This window comes from Danio rerio, chromosome 3, assembly GCF_049306965.1.
Source record: "Danio rerio strain Tuebingen ecotype United States chromosome 3, GRCz12tu, whole genome shotgun sequence".
Classification (NCBI taxonomy): domain Eukaryota; kingdom Metazoa; phylum Chordata; class Actinopteri; order Cypriniformes; family Danionidae; genus Danio; species Danio rerio.
The window spans coordinates 28,678,064-28,696,854 of NC_133178.1; the positions used below are offsets into that span (position 1 = coordinate 28,678,064).

At 35.1% G+C, this 18,791-nt stretch overlaps 2 protein-coding genes across 18 annotated transcripts in view; one reads left to right on the top strand and one right to left on the bottom strand.

The window, feature by feature from the left end:
• grna (granulin a) overlaps window positions 1-10,459 on the bottom strand; it is a 27,127-nt gene extending 16,668 nt beyond the window's left edge. For 14 of the 16 annotated variants that reach the window (XM_005163966.5, XM_073943612.1, XM_073943606.1 and 11 more), the window contains exons 1-7: window positions 10,356-10,387; window positions 9,952-10,027; window positions 8,236-8,373; window positions 2,081-2,218; window positions 1,873-2,001; window positions 477-561; window positions 256-362 (exon numbers count right to left, since the gene is read on the bottom strand). In XM_005163966.5, coding sequence (XP_005164023.2) covers window positions 256-362; window positions 477-561; window positions 1,873-2,001; window positions 2,081-2,218; window positions 8,236-8,373 — 597 coding nt within the window. In that variant the 5' untranslated portion in view covers window positions 9,952-10,027; window positions 10,356-10,387. 16 annotated transcript variants of the gene reach the window in all.
• Window positions 3,866-17,992, top strand: ifi35 (interferon-induced protein 35). Of its 2 annotated transcripts, none has more exons than XM_068217208.2 (10): window positions 3,866-3,958; window positions 11,463-11,492; window positions 11,578-11,649; window positions 11,732-11,890; window positions 12,031-12,147; window positions 12,367-12,511; window positions 14,410-14,516; window positions 14,627-14,813; window positions 15,332-15,438; window positions 17,237-17,992. In XM_068217208.2, the coding sequence occupies exons 2-10, from the start codon at window positions 11,481-11,483 to the stop codon at window positions 17,444-17,446; spliced, it is 1,116 nt and encodes a 371-aa protein (XP_068073309.2). In that variant the 5' UTR covers window positions 3,866-3,958; window positions 11,463-11,480; the 3' UTR covers window positions 17,447-17,992.
• The last annotated feature ends 799 nt before the right edge of the window (window positions 17,993-18,791 follow it).

An 18,791-nucleotide genomic window follows, 5' to 3' on the forward strand; every position in this document is an offset into this window, starting at 1 on the left:
CTGTAGCCTCACAGCAAGAAGGTTGCTGGTTTAAATCCCGGCCAGGCCAGCTGGCATTACTGCGTGGAGTTTGCATGTTCTCCCCGTGTTGGTGTGGGTTTTCTCCGGGTGCTCCGGTTTCCCCCATCGACCCCTGATAAATAAGGGACTAAGCTAAATGAAAATGAATGAATTATAGAAGTTTCTGCTCAAGTATTTTTTTTCTACAAAAATCATGTCACCACACATATTACTGAATTTAAACTTGGTCAGTACCTTTGGCATGGGGCAGCAACCCCATTGGCCATCATCAGCCTGACAACATGTAGTATCTGCAGGACACTCCGATGTCCCGTTTCCACAAAGAACAGTCTGAACTTTTACTAAAAACAATCACACATCAAAATTACTCCAGTTAGTCATGATACAGTAAAACTTATTTAAAGTTGATGTTTTAATCATTACTATCTCTAGCCCGGCTTAACTCTGCTCAATACCTTTTCGCTTGACACACAAGCTGCTGTCAGTACTGCATTCATGGTCATTTGGGCAGCAGTGTTTCCCATCCGAACATGCAAGGCCCTGAAAATGACAAGGATGACAATTTATTCATACAGAAAAGAATATAGAACAGAAAATAATATATTTATATTCATACACATATAAAATATGAGTGACTGGAATTGTAAGCTATTCTTTACATGAAGATATGTGGCCAGCAGGAGACCTCTTAATTTAATTATAATAATAAATAAATACAAAAACTTCAAGAGTCAGATGTACTAACAGTTTGCTCCTGCACAAAAAACTGCTGTCAGCATTTATTAATGACATTAAAGAGATTGTCCACCCAAAATGAAAATTCTGTCATCTTTTACACACCCTTATTTCAAACCTTTATGTGTTTCTTTGTACTGTTGAATAAAACAGAAGATATTTTACAAACTTTTGAAAAACCTGTAACCATTGACTTTTATAGTATTTGTTTTTTCTTGGTTACCAATTTCCAGCTTTCTTAAAAATATCTTCATTATGTTCAACCGAATAAAGAAACTCATTAAGGTTTGGAACCACTTGAGGGACAACAAATAGTCAGTAAATGTTCATTTTTGCATGAACAATCCCTTTTAAATGAACAGTTAGACATTAAAAGTTTTGAAATCAGTTATTTTTATAGCTGACCTTATTACATATGCACTTGAAAGATGGCAGGAGAAATGAATCATGCACTATGCTATGAGATATGCTAAGATGTACAGTAGTTAACAGGTGTTTGTGCCGTTATTTAAACCAGAAGCATGTCTTGACACATTCTTTAGGCCTGTGTTAGTATATTACACACACCTTCTCATTATCTACGCTTGTGTGCAACCTAATTTGCACAGTTCTTGGTAGATCAATCTTTTATGGAAATGAGCTGCTGCTTCTCATCTGAGGTATTTTATTTGCACATTGAGAGTAGAATTAAATATTTTAATATGGATGAGACTAGTTTAAAGGGATAGCTCACTCCAAAAATGAAATTGACCTCCCTCATGTGGATTTAAACCTTTATGGGTTTCTTTCTTCTGTTGAACACAAAAGAAGATATTCTGAAAAACTCTGTTTGCGCACACCTGTTGTTTACCATAGTAAGAAAATAAAATATTATGGAAGTCAATGGGTGCCAGATACCAGCATTTTACCATCAAAATGTCTTATTTTGTGTTCAACTGAAATATAATAAAAAACTAAATAAAACAAAATAAAAGGCAAAGAAATGATGACAGAATTTTTGAACTACGCTATTAAGGGATTGTGTTTTTTATCATCGATTTGTGGCCATTCAGTACACCATTTACAACAGCAGTAGCTGGTGTTTTGGGCTGATATTCCTGTAATAGTGTCGCTTACCTGTGCTACTGGACAGCAGCCGTATGATGTAGACATCAGCAGACAAGAGAACTCAGCAGGACAGGAGGAGCCGTCAGGACAGGTGATGTCGCTTTCACTTGCAGGCATTGAGAAGATCATTCTGAATGACTAAGTAACAGCGGTTATTATTAGAGCATGACGATCAGCTATGAGTACTATCACTTACACTCTTTATATAATGTCTCACTTTGGGAAGGTCTGGCTTTTTAGCTAGTGTCCTGTCTGCCAATGGCTGTGTATGTGTTGCGTTTGTACATGTTAAGTCCTTAACACTGCACAACATGCCTTCAGGACAGCAGTGCAGATGGTCCTCACAACATTCTCCCTGCAAACACACACAGGCATGTTTTACTTCATTAAGATAGCTTCCTATAGCCATATGGGCTTATAAATAGTGCAAATCATATGTTCTATCACCTAATATCTAAAACTTCCTTGTGGTGGCCAACATAAATGTCCTATAGCAGGGGTCACCAAACTTGTTCCTGGAGGGCCAGTGTCCTGAAAAATTTAGCTTTAATCCTAATTAAACATGAACAGGCTAATCAAGGTCTTACTAACTATACTTGAAAAACCCAGGCAGGTGTGTTGAGGCAAGAGGAGCTAAACCCTGCAGGCACACCGGCCATCCAGGACCGAGATTGGTGACCCCTGTCCTACAGTGTTAACAATTGCAACTTCTGCTTTAAGACAGAGGTGCCCAAAGTAGGGCCTGCGGGCCAAAGTTGGCCCATGGAAACATTTGGATTGGCCCACGAACCCATCTGAAAATAGAGGCAGGGTGATGTGGAGTTGGTCAGGCCTTTGACAGAGTTCGGCTTTTCGTGTTTAACGTAACCTGTATTTTCTTTGTTTAGTTTAAGAGCAACAAAAAAAAAGTAATATTTCAATAAATGTTACAAATGAATCAGAGTTTTAAAATGTAAATGCTGTCAGTTGACAGACAGAGGACAATGCAGAAGACATCAGCGAGCAAATCAAGGCAAAGGCAGGAGCAGCTCGACTAGTGTATTCAGCATTGAACTCTATTGAGTTATAAATAGAATTGTTCATGTTTATTATAACAGGTTCATCATAAAACGAGAAAAAAAAAAAACTATACTGCATCATTAATCAATATGTTTTTAAGCAATTTTTTTTCTAGTTATTTTGAAATATTAGCAAATAAATTACCCATGGCAATTTAATAATAAATATAATTTAAAAATTTAAGTACATTTTGGCATATTTAACTTTGACCCACAGCCCTCAATGAAGTTTGGTTTTCAGCCGATTTCAAGAAAAGGTTTGGGCACCCCTAATTTAAGATATTTTATCCTCATTGGAGCATTGCTCGGATATTTTAGTTAATGGAGATGTAATAAATATAGTTGATCATTAATAAGAAGGTTTCCAATTGTGCTAGAGCAAGCTTTGGGGATTTAAAGAAACATTAGGCATCAGTTACCTATGGCTGCTGCTAAACTTTTTATGAATACAATGATTTTCCCTCACTTATTTTATTGTGCTACATGCTGGTCCTACACGAACATTACAACATTAAAACCATTGTATGCTATAAATAAACAAACTGTACAAATTTTAGCTAAAAGCCAAAGAGCTATCATCATTGTAACTGTATTGCACAACAAAAATGACTAACATTCAACTGTTTCTTATTTTATGCTGATGTGTGTTTAATGTATAAAATATTTAATGTGCATCTAAATTAAATATTTAATCTTGCACCACCACCCCTCAAACAATGTGTGATTGTCGGCAAGGACATATAAGACAGACTAGGTCATTGGTTAAGCCTGATTTATACTTCTGCGTCAAGTGACCGGCGTAACCCACGGCGCAGGCAACGCGCGTGGCTGTGCATTTATACTTCTGCGCGCTGTCTCTGTCGGACTGCATTAACACTTCCGAAACGCTAGTTGGCAGTGAGGTGTAAATGTTCCTCTGTGTTGAGTTTCTTCGCTACTTTTTTGAATTTCCTGATCACTTCCGGGATGTACAAGTGGCTCAAACTCGCTCATTTTGAGGCAGGAACCGGCGGACATGCAACAACTTTAGCTATGAGGTAAGCACAAAACAAAACTTTCCATCCGGAGATCCTTCACGGGACTCCACACTTGTAAACAATCGCTCGCGCGGCGTCGCGCCATTCGCGCGGCTCTCGGTCCCGCCCAGACTCGTCAGCGCTACCAAGCCGACCAATCACAGAGCTTACGCTACGCGTCGTTGCGACGTGTAGTTACATTTTTTGAGAGGTGCACGTCAGTGACGGCGATGGCCACGACGACGGGCTATGCGTCAGCGCCGTAGCATACGCCGGTGTTTGACGCAGAAGTATAAATCAGCCTTAAGGTGATTGCTTGGTTAAATTTAAGAGAACTGCTTTTTGAACAGTCAGTTTTTTAGTTAGAGCAGCAGAAAGATTAAATAAAATACCAGTGTATATGAGAGAGTATCACTTTTACACATTTTAAAACTGCTCTTAACATGTGGCTTAAACAAAATCAAATATGCAGCCACTGATTTGATTCTAGGGACTACAGATGTAAATTAGCTTTATAGCTAACTCTGGCACAACATGTCATGTTGTACATTGTCCCTGTATAAATAAATAAATAAATAAATAAATAAATAAATAAAAATCTAATAACCTTAATCTTCACATACGAGCAGATGCAACTGGAATCTTTTTGGCTCAAGACTTCCAATTTCATTCACTTCATTGATTTTTAAAAAGAGCTTGTAAAGCTGCTTGATGTTGCCAATTGATATATTCTTATTACATTTTTATACAATGTAGATACAGTCATGAACACACTTGTTTGTAAAGCAAGAAGTTTGTTGCCGTTTATTATTCCTAGTCATAGGTGACTGAATCGAAAGTTCTAATATATAATATATATAATAAAGGTTCTAATAGAACCTCGAGCTGGGAATCAAACTTTTGTCTTCATGAACAACGTAGTGCTACTACTGTATGTGTCAATGCACTAACCACTAGACTTTTGGAGCCAAACACCTAATCACTTTTAACAGTGCACTGCATGTGTGTATATTAGGGGTGTAACGATATTAAAACCGAACCGAAATATCGCGATACACCAACCACGATACATATCGCAAAACTCTCGTGGCGTACCGCGGTACTCTCACGCCCCCTGCTGCCCATTGTTGAGGTTGACGTCACTTGTCTCAAACTAATTGAACCAATTTAAACACATCTTTATTATCACATTTGATTAAATTATTTTAGTAATGATGAGGATTTGTTCTAAATATTATATTTTAAAGTTAGTATTTTAGTGCATGTCATGTCATGTGACTTGAGTGAGCATCACACTCGTTACTACTGGACGCAGGATGGCTGCTTCACATAGTTCTGAGATTGCAGATCCCCCAGACACATTTAAGTCATCTGTGTGAAAACATTTTGGTTTTCCAGTTGAGTACAGGAATATAATTTGTGTCGTAGACAAAGCACACGCCTGTCTGTCTAAACTGTTTTTACGAAACTTACTTGTTAGGAAAAACATTTAAAAAGTGTGGTAATTTCACAATGTGAGGGTGTAAGCAACAGAACTGCCAACAAAAGTGATTTAATGTACAAAAGTGAAACCAGAATAATGCCCAAATATACAAAAAAAGAGAAATATTTACACTAATAAAAATAATATAATAAAGTAGCAAATTCAAACAAAAGTATCAAACAAAAATTAGTTAAACTCGAGCAAGGGGGTGATAGTGAAGACAGACAAAAGAAATAAATATAACAAAACAATTCTAACTCATGAATGACCCCTCTTACCTCGCTAAAACTGATGAAAAGAAAAAAAGGTCTTCAGCGCCGTGCGCCGCATTCTTCCCTATACTGAATAAAATAAACAAAGATGACCTTCACCTCTTACCTGATGTCTTTAACAATACATTTTCTACGTGTTTGCAAAATGGAAATCGTATGACATGTTCCCTATCCACCTTACACTAAGATGAACTTGAGGAGATACAGCTATTGTCGGGAAGGAGCGGAGCCAAAAAATAATATACAAATCAATTGAAATAAAAATGTACAAACCTCACAAAATTACTTAAAGTGGGCAAAAGTAATGCAAAATAATTTTACCCAAATGAAAGTTATGCAAAAACAACGAAAATCGTAATCATGTCAGAAAAATACACGAAAAACGAGATCAAAGGAAAAAGCGCTCTCTCTCCCGCTCTTCCTGACATGCTTTTTACATTCCCGCGCTGCGTCGCCAAATGATGATAGATCGCTCTCCTGACCAATCAGCTGTCAAAAAGGTGGACCTACAGAAATGACAGCCATCAGCTGTCGTGAAGGCGGACCTACATAAATGACCGGCATAGAGGGAGCGGGAGAGAGAGAGAGATCGGGAGGCAATCATACAGCCGGCTACAACCCTAACATTAGTTTCAGACACAACCGCAATGTATTTTACTGGTGAATATGTCATGAAAAAACACTTTACAAACACATTATATGTATATTTTTCATTAATTTAAACGGAAACCTATCTATCTAACTGAAACCAGATAATCAAAAATGAGCGTCTGTGTCAGCACAGAGATCAAGCCTCTCATCGGAGAATGTGGATATTATGGTGTTTTTGAAAAAGATCTTTCACTAGTCTACACTGCAGTTATTTATTTAATTTTAGTTTACTTAGTTAAGATGGCAGCACTAAAGAGAATAGTTTTTTTTCTGACTAGTCTATATTGGAGGTATTTATTTAATTTTAGTTGTTTACTCTGATATCCTGACTGTACTAAAAATGTAATGAAAAAGCTAATTAAGAAAAAGTTAAGATGTTCTTGTTATTAAGTGAATTGTCCCTTAGCATTGCTGTTAACATGACATCAACCCAAACCCTACAGCAAACAGAAACCGAACCGTACCGAACCGTGGCTCCAAAACCGTGAACCGAACCGAACCGTGCCTTTGGTGTATCGTTATACCCCTAGTGTATATATTAAAAAAAGTATTTGTCCACAAATCAACTATTTTATCAGTTCCTGTGTATCAACTGATTCAGATACTTATACAGCACAGTTTTGTAAACAATCTGTAATTTATATATGACAGAAGCATTATTACAGACTAGATTGGTGGCTATTAAAAGTGGCTAAAAAAAACTCACAAGTGTGCAGTAATTGTCTTGAATTGAAATAATTGATGATTTTAAAAAAACTGCGCACAAAAAAAATCTAATATTTCTGGTCAAATATTGTGCTTTACTATTTGCAGTTATGAAAAATAAGTGACTATTATTAATAAATGAACGCAACTCTCCAGTTTCTGTTGCTTGTTTGAAATCTTCAGAGAACTAAGGGAAAATTTGAATGTGCTGTGTATCTGTGAAAGAGCTTTTTGAAAAACATACACCCAGCAGAATGTCACATGAGTTAGAAAGAGCAATAAACTGTAGTGAGATACAAGTTCCTCTATGCAAAACCCTAGGCTTGTATCTACTGATCAAATACAACAGGAACACTGAATAATCCTGGAGAGAACTTCATTGTGTTTGTCAAAGCCAAATGTGATACACACTGTTTTAATGGTGAATGGGGAATTACTGACAGACGCAGGACAATTGGAACACAATGCATGAAATCTTTCTCTTGCTCTAAAATCTCTTAACTAAACCAGAGAATACAACAAGTGTAACATTGACTTGTGTCAGCATTCTGGCCAATTCTCAATCCAAAAAAAAATAAAAAATAATAATAATCAGTCAAAACACAATTTAAGTATTGGATCGGTAATCATCCCCAATAAAAGTTCCTTAATAATTCAGAATTTTCTTCAGCTGAACACAAGAGAAGATATTTTGGTGGATATTAGAAAGCAGCAGGCATTAACTTCCATAGTCATAGCCCACTTCCAGTTAATTTTTTAATGAAAGTTAATGTTTTGTGTTCAACAGACTAAAGAAGTTTATAAAAGTTTACATGTTAAGGGAATTTTTCTTATTTTTGGGTGAACTTCCCCCTTTAACCCATCAGCATTCCTAAGTACTCAGCATAGCATCAGCCAACAGGTTAATCAAGTTCTACATCTGGTCATCTGATTAGCTTAATTTCTTTGAGCTCTTTGAATAGCAAAGTCATTAAATAGTGAAGTGGTTTGCATGTTCACACTATTGGAGTGCCTTATCATAACCATTATAAAATGAGCTGACAGTGTGGATGTGTAAAGGGTGCTAGTAAAGACTATCTGACTGAACGTAATAAAAGTGGCAGACCACTTCATCTGTGTAACTGCCTTTTTAGTTCCTCTGATCCACTTTCTACCACCTAACTGCTTATTATGTATGAGTTTCTCACATGATGGAAAGGGCAGCAGCTGAAGCCACCAGTGGGATCCTGGCAGCAGGACTGGCCTGCTTCACAGACTTCATTATTGGGGCACTGCGAGCAAATAACCAGGGTCACCACAGCGAGGCAGACTGTCAGTCTCAACATCTGGATGAAAAGAAAGTCGAAATATGTCAGAAAAAAATTCTTATGCAAACAAAAGGAGTAATGAAGTGACAAAAAATCCTGCAACTGTAACAGTGCAAGTATAAAGTATTAAGTCTTGTATCATTTCCTCTTTCACATCATGAAATTGGAGGCAGATGATCTCCAAAAAAAACTAAGCTGACCTCTGAAACAATGACTGAAACTAACATTATAATTGTGCCACACAAAAAGTCAGCAAATAAAATCAGGTTCTAAAGTTTATCAGTGCCTTGTTGCCTTATTTCTGAGCAGCAATTAGAAGTATGGAATTTTATTTTCATTCTTGACAAATGGAAATACCCATATGTTTGCCAAACCACATTGTACATATAAAACTTTGTGATGTTTGTTTATTCTTTTAAAAAAACAGGAACTAATTAATTTTAGGGTACATTCTACCAGAAATGTACATTTTCTCTTATAAAATATGTGACAAGGTTTAATGTAAGCTTGTCCTCCTCGAATATATCATACAAAAACAAGCATAAAACCAAATATAGAACACATCCTTGATCACTGTCAGCTGCTCCTCCATCAAATGATGTCACGTCCAATTCATACACTGTAAAACCCAACAATCAACTTTTTTAACTGAAATGAGTGTAGTTTACTCAAAGTTAACAGAGTTAATTCTACTCGTTTGAAAAGAGTCTTGAACTCAGTGTTGAAGGTAATGAGTTAATTAAATAGCATTACTTCAAATCAAAAGGAATAAGTTTACGGTACTAAAATAGATTAGTTTCTTAACTCAAATGGTTTGAGTTGCTTTACCTCAATGGGTTTACATTACCCAGTTGGTTTAAGTTCTCTTCATTTATTGGGTTTTACTGTGCTTGAATTGCTTTGTCATTCAAATGGATTAATTCACAGTACTCATTAGGATTAGTTTTTGAACTTAAATGGTTTGTTGCAATCGGTTTCCTCAAATGGTTTGAGTTTCCTTAACTTGGGTTTTACAGTGTAGCCTTAAAAGTGTATTGCATGCACTATATGGTAAATTTATTGCAAATTTGACAGGACTGACAGTAACACGAGGACAATTGTACATTTATTTGTATTACTGTATATTTGTAGCATTTATTTGTAGAATTGATTTGTAATTTCATGTTTTTAATCAATTGTTGTGCATAATAACAATTTTTTTTTAAATAAGAGTTTTTAGTATAACAAAACTATTAAAGCTGTAGGTTGTTCAATTGGGCTAAGGACAAGGACAATGACAGGGTTTGTAGATTTGTGAAGTGTTTTTAATAAAGAAAAAAAAATCTGAGAACCAAATTAATGACATATTCCTTTACAGAGCAACTCACAGAAATCAACCATCAGTCCATTTTAGAAATCTATGGGATGAAATACTTTTTATTCACAGCATTTTTGTTTTTATTTCAGAGACATATAATGTACGTTTCTGGTAGAATGCCCCTTAGATATCACTATCTTCTCTGTCAAATTAATTTAATAAAGATCTATTCATATTTGGCACATCGATAACCTCTTCTATGTGGATTTAAGAGATGAATCTGTTTGAATTTGACTTACTTTTTGAGCAGGTGGATTTGTGAACAGCGGAAAGTAAATGATCAGTCCGTGGATCCTTTGGGTCCAAGTTACCGATCTGTGAGCACAGCAGAGAATAAAAATCAATTTAACCTAATTAAAACACCTTAGTTATTTTGCAACATGAACATACATAAACATATGAGAATAAACTATAAATTAACAACACAACAACTACAAATCCTGAAGCTAAAGGCAAGGAGTTTGTCAGTTTAATTCCCAATTCATTAAAGGAAATAAATCTCGTACAGCAACAAATGACGCGTGATGATGGAAAATGAGCCACAAGGAGGAAAACACGTTTGGGTAAAACTTTTACAATGCAGTCGGAAAAAAGCAGAAATGGCTACTTCAGAGACGAATAAGAAAATATATTGAAGTCTTACCCTGTCACCTCGCTGCCTCCCCACACTGTGCTTGCATTAATTAAAGATTGCTCTTAAATATAAAATTCTTCAAAGCTCCGCCTTATATTAGAGGTCTGCCTTTGGTTGCTGTAGCTGTCAATCATTAACAGATGCGCGTCATGTTTTAATGCTTGCATATGCGCATGATGGCAATATCACTTAGGATAAAAAACATAGCATTATGAAAACATATATAACCATACATATATGATATATTATGAAAAATACGATTCTGATTTATCTCTTTGAATAAATGAGTGTTCTAAACTATTTATAAAGCTGTTATTATGGATAACAATCATACTAACATTGGAGTCCATTGATGCACACGTACTGTCCATGAACAAAACGGATGTTTTCTTACACAATCTTTTGGATACAGTGAAGTGTAAATTTTCTTTTGAAGCACGGCAAATATGTTATTTAAGTAGATAAAGATGTATGAAAGTAGATGAACATATAAATGCATGCATGTAAAAAAACTATCCCGCTTGGTACGCCCAGACCTACCTGAAACGAAAGCGAAACCGCATTGACTCTTCGGTTTGCTTCAGCACGGACGGTACGTGTTTGTCTCTTTTGTTAACTTATAATTGTGTTCAAAATGATTAATCATGACACGAAACATGTATAGATGATGTGATATGAACAGAAAGTCACTTATGTCACACAAGGTACTGTTAGATTGATTTGTTATTAACAAGGTAATGCCGTGTAGACTAGGTTATATCACAAGTGAAAGTGTAGCCTATTGTCAACATTGTTCTCGCCATTTTAAAAAGACCAAAAGCTAGATTATGATAAAGTACTTAGCTAAATATTAAATCTTCGATGTGATTTATCCCTACATCAACCCATATCAATATGCCAACAAATATGGTCAATACACTTAATAAATCCATAGTTGATATACAAGTTCATACTAAAGCTTGACTTTAGTTTAACGTTAGGTTTAACTTTTTTTAGACTTTGATTATCTGTTCAGTGAGATACAAATCTTCAAGAATTACATAAAAAGAGTATTTTAAAGGTTTCCCGTATTGTAAACAAGTGTCTAAGGAAACAATGCTTTCTGTTTCCTCACAGGTGTTTACATCAATAGAAATGTCTACTGAGGTAAAGGAAGTGCTTTAACAAAGAGTTTATTATTATTATTATTAGATTCTATATTCCGTATCATAACCGTTTTATGTCAACTCAGGATTTCTGTGAGGTGGACTGTGAGTCTTTGGGACCCCTGGACAATGTACAGATGGAGTTGAACAAATGCAAGGTGGGTGAACGACTTGTAAATCTGGACAGCTGTCAACCTGATTACAAACCCTAAATTATTGTGTCTTGCTATTTGTCCACAGAAAAAGTATGAAGCATTACTGAATGAGCAAAAAATACTGAGAGACGGTATTGACAACAACAAAGATTTTGCTAAGAAATTTAGAGAGCGAGCTGAGGAGCAGAAAGAGTCAAATGAGAATGAAAACAAGAAGCGAAGTAAAAAAATTCAGTCTGAGAAGGTCTGTTTTATTAAATATAGACTATTTTGATACTATCTATCTATCTATCTATCTATCTATCTATCTATCTATCTATCTATCTATCTATCTATCTATCTATCTATCTATCTATCTATCTAAATGGGATCTTCTTTGTGCAGGAGAAATGCAGGGCTATAGAAAGTCATAATACTAAGCAACGGATGGAGATCCTGAAAATCAAAGAGGAGTTGCAAAGCCTGGACAATAAAAACAGCAGCCTGAAAAAGCAAACTGAGGTTTCAAAACATTCTCACATTTCATAATTGCTGAACTAAATGGACTGTGTGACTTTATATTATACTATCAGTACAATACATGCTGATAGAGAATGTATGCAGCAAAAAACTTTAATGCCCTTCTATATGGTCTCCTTTATTCTAATAAATTTGAAAAATAAAGAAAATAATGATAAAATGATTCATAAACTGGGGGATTAATGCTCTCTGACTCCACAGATCTCCACAGCAGTGCCCGAGAGGAAGGTTGTATTTGAGGGAAAGACAAAAAATGGTGCACATGCTACGAGTTTTGATGTGAAATCCCAAATAGTTTATCCGATGGAAGGTGGAACGGCCCTGATCACCTTTGAGGAGGAGGATGGTATGTAATAGTTTCAACTTTTGTCATCATCACAGTAGAAAACAATAGCTTTGTGCAAACTCAGAGCCTATCCTTTGCACTTGAACTGAGCGGGGTGATATAACTTACAACCAACAGCTTTGACAACTTTAGTATGCCTGAGTTCAGTGTATTCGAAAATCAGTATATGTGAGAAATAACAGGATGACCTACTTTTCCATTGAAATTTCCAAGACCCCAAAAACAGTAACAAGGGCCAATTTTTAGAAATTGAGACTTATATCCTAAAAGCCGAATAAAAGCTTTTCACTAATGTATGGTTTTCTACGATAGGACAACAATGGGCTCATACAACAATTTTAAGAGAACAAAAACATTTTATATTAAGAAAAATCATCTTTAAAGTTGTCCAGATTCAGTTCTTAGTAATGCATATTACGAATCCAAATGCAAGTTTTAGGTAGTTTTTTAGGTAGGAAGGTAATTTACTGAATGTTTTCATGAAACATGATCCTCAAGTTATATTTAATTTAATCTGATTAACAGAGAGAATGTTTTTTTTAACACATTTTTAAACAATAGTTTTAATAACTAATTTCTGCCGTAATGAGAGCAATTTCAAAAGCTATAAAACTGGGTTAATTATGAGGCAAGTTTGGTTAATTAAGCAAATCCTTGGCAGTGTTAATTTTGACAGCAAATTTTTATTTAGTTTTAATTTTTTGACTAAAATTTCATTTTAGTATTAGTCACGTTCTAGTCTTCTAAATCAAGTTTTAGTTGACTAAACTTTATAAGATTTTAGTTGACTAAATCTACTCTAGATTTAGTTAACTAAAATATATTTGGTTAAAAATATTGTATACATTAAGTTATACAAAATATTCTAACTTAAAATTAAATAAAACATAATATATGGAATATAGCTTTTCCATTGAAGACCAAAATTTTGATATGCATTGTTTATTTGTATCATAAATAATATGTAAATGTAATGTCAGTCTATAGGCTACCAAGCTTTACTGTTGTAGTTGGTATTAGTAAAGTAAATGACAGAAGACTGGCAAATGTTATCCTGTAAAATGTGCACTCAGTCCCATGGCTGTGTTAACTCACATAAAGGAATACTAAAGCAAAGATGTATGTCATGTCATGCATCACACACTAAGATGAATTCTGATTGGATATTTTCTAAAAAGTGTCCCTCAATCACATTCTCATATCATTTTTATCAGTCAATGAAAATATCAGTATATTTTTATTATAATTTTCGTCATTATCACTTAATTTTGATTTAGTTTTTGTCTCGTTTTGATCGGTAGAAACTTGTTCGTCAGAAAAATTATGACTGATCATTGGACAAAAGTGGTTTGCTCTGTAGGCAATCGAGAAAAAAAAAGTCCTAAGGGGGTTAATAAAATGGCTAATAATATTGACCTTAAAGTTTATTTAAAAAACAAAAAAACATTTAAAACAGCTTTTTTTCAGCTAAACTAAAAGAAATAAGGCTTTCTTCAGAAAAAAAATGTTGTAAAACTTTAATTTAGGTCAACAAATCATGCTTTTAACTACTCGCTTATTACCTGCTTCTTATTAAGATAAAAACTGTTCATTAGTGATTATAAAATGTGATCTTATTTAGCTAGCCAAAACCTTAACCCAACTTCTACTCTACTAACAATTAATAAACAGTTAATTAGTATTTTGTTAAGCTAGTTGTGTTAGTAAATGGTTTAATACTGTGAATTCTGACCTAAAGTGTTACCAAAACAACTATAGGAAATACTGTTAAAATGCACTTGCTCCATTAAACATTGCTTACTATTAAAGCAAAGGATAAAACTTTCACAGGAATACTAATAATTTTGGGCTATATATACATATATAAACCTAATTATTTACTGTTATCCTGTGTTCAGTGGCCCAGAACATCTTGAGCCAGCAGAAGCATTTGGTGGCACTCGGGGAATGTGGCATCACTGTACAGGCTAAACCCATTCAGTTCCTGGTACCCGGCTATGTTGAGGTAATGGACACAAGCTGAACTTCGTTTTCCTACTGAACTGTCTATTTTGGATTGCATTGTGTTTCAGAGGGCTAGCATGATGTGAAATGTTACATTCTCCCGTCTTTTAGATGGAAACTCAGGTTTGCTCACACAGAGTCTTAGTCTCCAACTTACCAATAGAAGAGCCAGAAGAGCGAATACTAGACAAACTGGACATCCACTTCTCTAGGAAGAGGAACGGTGGCGGTGAGGTGGAGGAAACAGACATGCTGCACGACTCCAAGACTGTGGTCATCACTTTCGTGGAGGATAATGGTACATTTACCACATCCATTTAGGCGGTGAAGTCTAGATGGCATAATCACAGCTGCATCATTTTTGCACGGTCTCCCCGTATTTGTGTGGGTTTCCTCCGGGTGCTCCAGTTTCCCCTACAGTCCAAAAATAAGATCCCATAATGCAATTCACAACTGTAAATAATCGAACAACACTGTGAATCACAAAACACAGAAACTGTTAATTAACATATATTTTATAATGTAGGGATAGATGTAAATAAAATACAATTAAATGGGTAATTTATTAAGTAATATGACTAATATTCTGTATATTTACTCTTTTTACATTACCATGATGCTTGGGCTTAGGGTTGAGTTGGGGTAGACGTTATTAAAATACTATTAATGCATAATTTAATAAATAATAGTAATAATTCTCATTAACTTCCAGCTGCAGCTGTATCCCTTTTAGTAACAACCCTTTCAGGCTGACACATATCAGCTTACAAGGGCGACAGAACAGATCCTGATGCTTCTTTCCTCTTTTGTCTGCAGTTGCCAAACCTCTCACAGACAAACAGGAGCATGAGGTAGACTTTGGTAAAAGGAAGTACAAGGTGAAGGTCACTCCATTCCTCAATGGCAAGATTTCAGAGATAAAGGTAAGAAGCAGAGCATGTCAACATCATTTAAACGGTTGGTAACACTTTATTTTGATGGTCCATTTGAGCATTAGTAGACTGTCTGCTTAATATCTGCTGATACTGCTCCTTCAACAGACATTTAACTGACTATAAGAAACTTTGCAAGTACATGTCAACTTACACTAACCCTAACCCCAACCTAACAGTCTAATTATATGAGAATTAGTCGACATGTAGATGCAATGTAACAAATGGACTACCAAAATAAACTGTGACCAAACTGTTAAATCCCTCCTATTGTGCTATGCTGTAACAATATATCCATAAATGTAGTTTTTCATATTTTGTCATTCATGTTTTTTAAATTTTTTAATGGTTTTAAATTGCAACTAAGGGGACTGTGAGTTCCTCAAACAGTGCTTGATGTTGAAAAGTTTGAAAAAGGGACTTTTATTGACATTTTGAATAGTTTGAAGTGATATGTCGCCTGGGTTGGTGTTGTTAATTATGTTAAAAATGTCTGGTAATAAGCCATGGTGGCGCAGTGGTTAGCATGATCGCCTCACAGAAAGAAGGTTGCTGGTCCGAGCCTCGGCTGGATCAGTTGGCATTTCAGTGTGGAGTTTGCATGTTCTCACTTTGCTCATGTGGGTTTTCTCCTGGTGCTCCGGTTTCCCCCACAAGTCCAAAGACATGCGGGTATATTGGTGAATTAAATAAGCTAAATTGTCCGCAGTGTATGAGCGTGAACGCAGGAGTGTATGGGTGTTTCCCAGTCTTCGGTTGTGGCTGAAAAGGCTTCCGCTCCGTGAAACATATGCTGGATAAGTTGACTGTTCATTCCGATGTGATGACCCCTGATTAATAAAGGGACTAAGCTGAAAAGAAAATGAATAAATGAATGCATGAATGAATGAATGAAGCCTGGTAATAACCTGTCAGTACACTCAATTCCCTCTAAATTTTTTTGTATACAATATATTGGCCCAAATGACTAAAATGTCAATTAGTCACTTGGCTAAACTACTCAGTTGAATCTTCAACATCAAAAGTAAACAATAATAAAAATAATAATAATATGCTGTAAATAATAGCATGCGAATCATGAAAAATTTAACCTTTGAATTAACAGATATTTTTTCAGTGGATTGTTGAAGCCTGCAATTTTGTTCTAAAATTCTACTACAGTAAATGAATCTTTATAACAGTCTTTTTTTTGTGTGCATTTTCTCGTAATACACATTGCAAAATGTAAGGTCAAAAATCACTGTAAATGTCTCATAATATACACTGTAGCATCTCCGCTTTTCTCATTGTGTGAAAAAGGTTCACCTAAAAATGAACATTTTCCAGTTTCCAACCCTGATTTGTTGTTTCGTAACACACACACACACACACACACACACACACACACACACACACACACACACACACACACACAAAAATCTTAATATAAAAAATCTGAATGTTTTCCTGAATGAAGAAAAAGTCTCCCACATCTCAATTAACAAAATTATCATTCTAAGATTTTTAGATTTTTAGGTTAACTTCTACTCGAAGGTTTAATTCAGTTCAGAATTCTTATTTCTAAGAATCTGCTGTGCTCTTGATTCTCCAGAGGGCCCAGATGTTATGATATTGGTCCTCTATAGCACATAGGCTTTCGCAGGTAGAACTGTAATATCAGTCCAAAAATCAGACAACGACTCCATTTATCCCACACAATGATCATTGAAACATGCAGATGGTTTACATTCAAGCAACACATCACATGGACACTTTAACACCAGTAAGTGGACTGTTTTTTCTCTTTCAGATCAGCAATTCAGTGTGTATGCGCACAGTTCTGCTTACGGGCATCCCTGACATCATGGACAAAGACAACCTGCAGGACAACCTGGAGATCCACTTCCAGAAGACGTCTAACGGTGGTGGAGAGGTGGAGGCTATCATCTACAACCCTCTGGGCCAAACCAGCACTGCCGTGTTTGATGAAGACTCTCCTAAAGACAGCCAGACTGAATGAGAATGCTAATGCTGCCTGCACACAACATAATAAGAGAATGAAGCAGACTCCTTCAACTCCTGATTCCGTCTGTTTACAGAATGACTATGCAATTTCTATTCACTGCGATCTTTACCTCATGAGTCTTTAAAGAATGTAGACTATATAACAATCAGTCTCTCCAGAAGGTTTTTGTGAGTTTAATGGATCTTGAATTTAAAAAAAAAAAGTCTAACAAGATTTTTCTGTATTTTCACAGCAAAACAAAAGATTTTATTCCTATAATGCCATAGGTTTGGAGAAAAGATGGTCTTTTGGGCAACAAATTGCATAAAATAAATATCCTTGCAAAATCTTGGAGGGACTGAGCAATGTACTACATTAATGGATACTTTTTTCTCTCGTTTAAAGTTCTTAGTTTTATTTCTTGTTATCTGATAAATATATGTTGGCAGATTGAGGTATGGTGATGGGTTATCTTAAAACATTTCTTTAAATGATTGCTATCTGTACATATAAACAACAAAACCTTGAACATGGCCCTAAATAAAAATGCAAAAACTTTCATTGTGATGTTATGATACATGAAGTAGAAAACATGAAACCAAATCCAAAACCTAACCACAAAAATACAACATGCACATCAAAATGTAGTGTTATTTTATTAATTTAAATCAAATTTAGAGTTAAGACATATGACGAAATACTTCCATGGTGTGTTAATATTTAACAATATAAATAACAGATCTTTTTTGTGGTTATTGCAAAAATAAAAAGCATTATTAAAAAGTGTCTCAACATTCTAAAATAAATTCACCAAGATTAAACAGTTTTATTATTTATTAATTTATTTAAAGATCTATTTCGGAACAAAAAATATAATTGTTATCATGTTAAAATATTTAAAAACATATAGCCACAGAATCTTGATGTCAAAACTATGCGTGTATGGAAGCAAACAAGTGTTAAAAATTAATTTGTAGTTGGCTGGCAGAAATGTGGCATTTATGAGTAAAAATATTAAACGGGCATTTGCTCGATTTTTTATTGTTCTATTTACAATATCATTTACTTCAAAAAATAAACACTAGGCAAATAACTACACTGTGGCGATAAGGAAGAGAATAAATAAGACAAAAGTATAAAAATATATATAAAACTAAAATGTTCAGGATATTTTTAAACAATACAGCCAACCAAGTGTTTAACCAGTCATGAAACTAAAACTACTGCATGTAAAGACTATAGAATAAGATTATTCATTCATTCATTTTCTTTTCGGCTTAGTCCCTTTATTATTCAGGGGTCGCCACAGAAGAATGAACCGCCAACTTATCCAGCATATTTTTTACGCAGCGGCACGAGA

Coding starts and splice junctions, on each gene's coding strand:
- ifi35 (XM_068217208.2), top strand. Junction 12,512..14,409: donor CACCTTTGAGGAGGAGGATG/GTATGTAATAGT, acceptor TCCTGTGTTCAG/TGGCCCAGAACATCTTGAGC. Junction 14,814..15,331: donor CACTTTCGTGGAGGATAATG/GTACATTTACCA, acceptor TTTTGTCTGCAG/TTGCCAAACCTCTCACAGAC.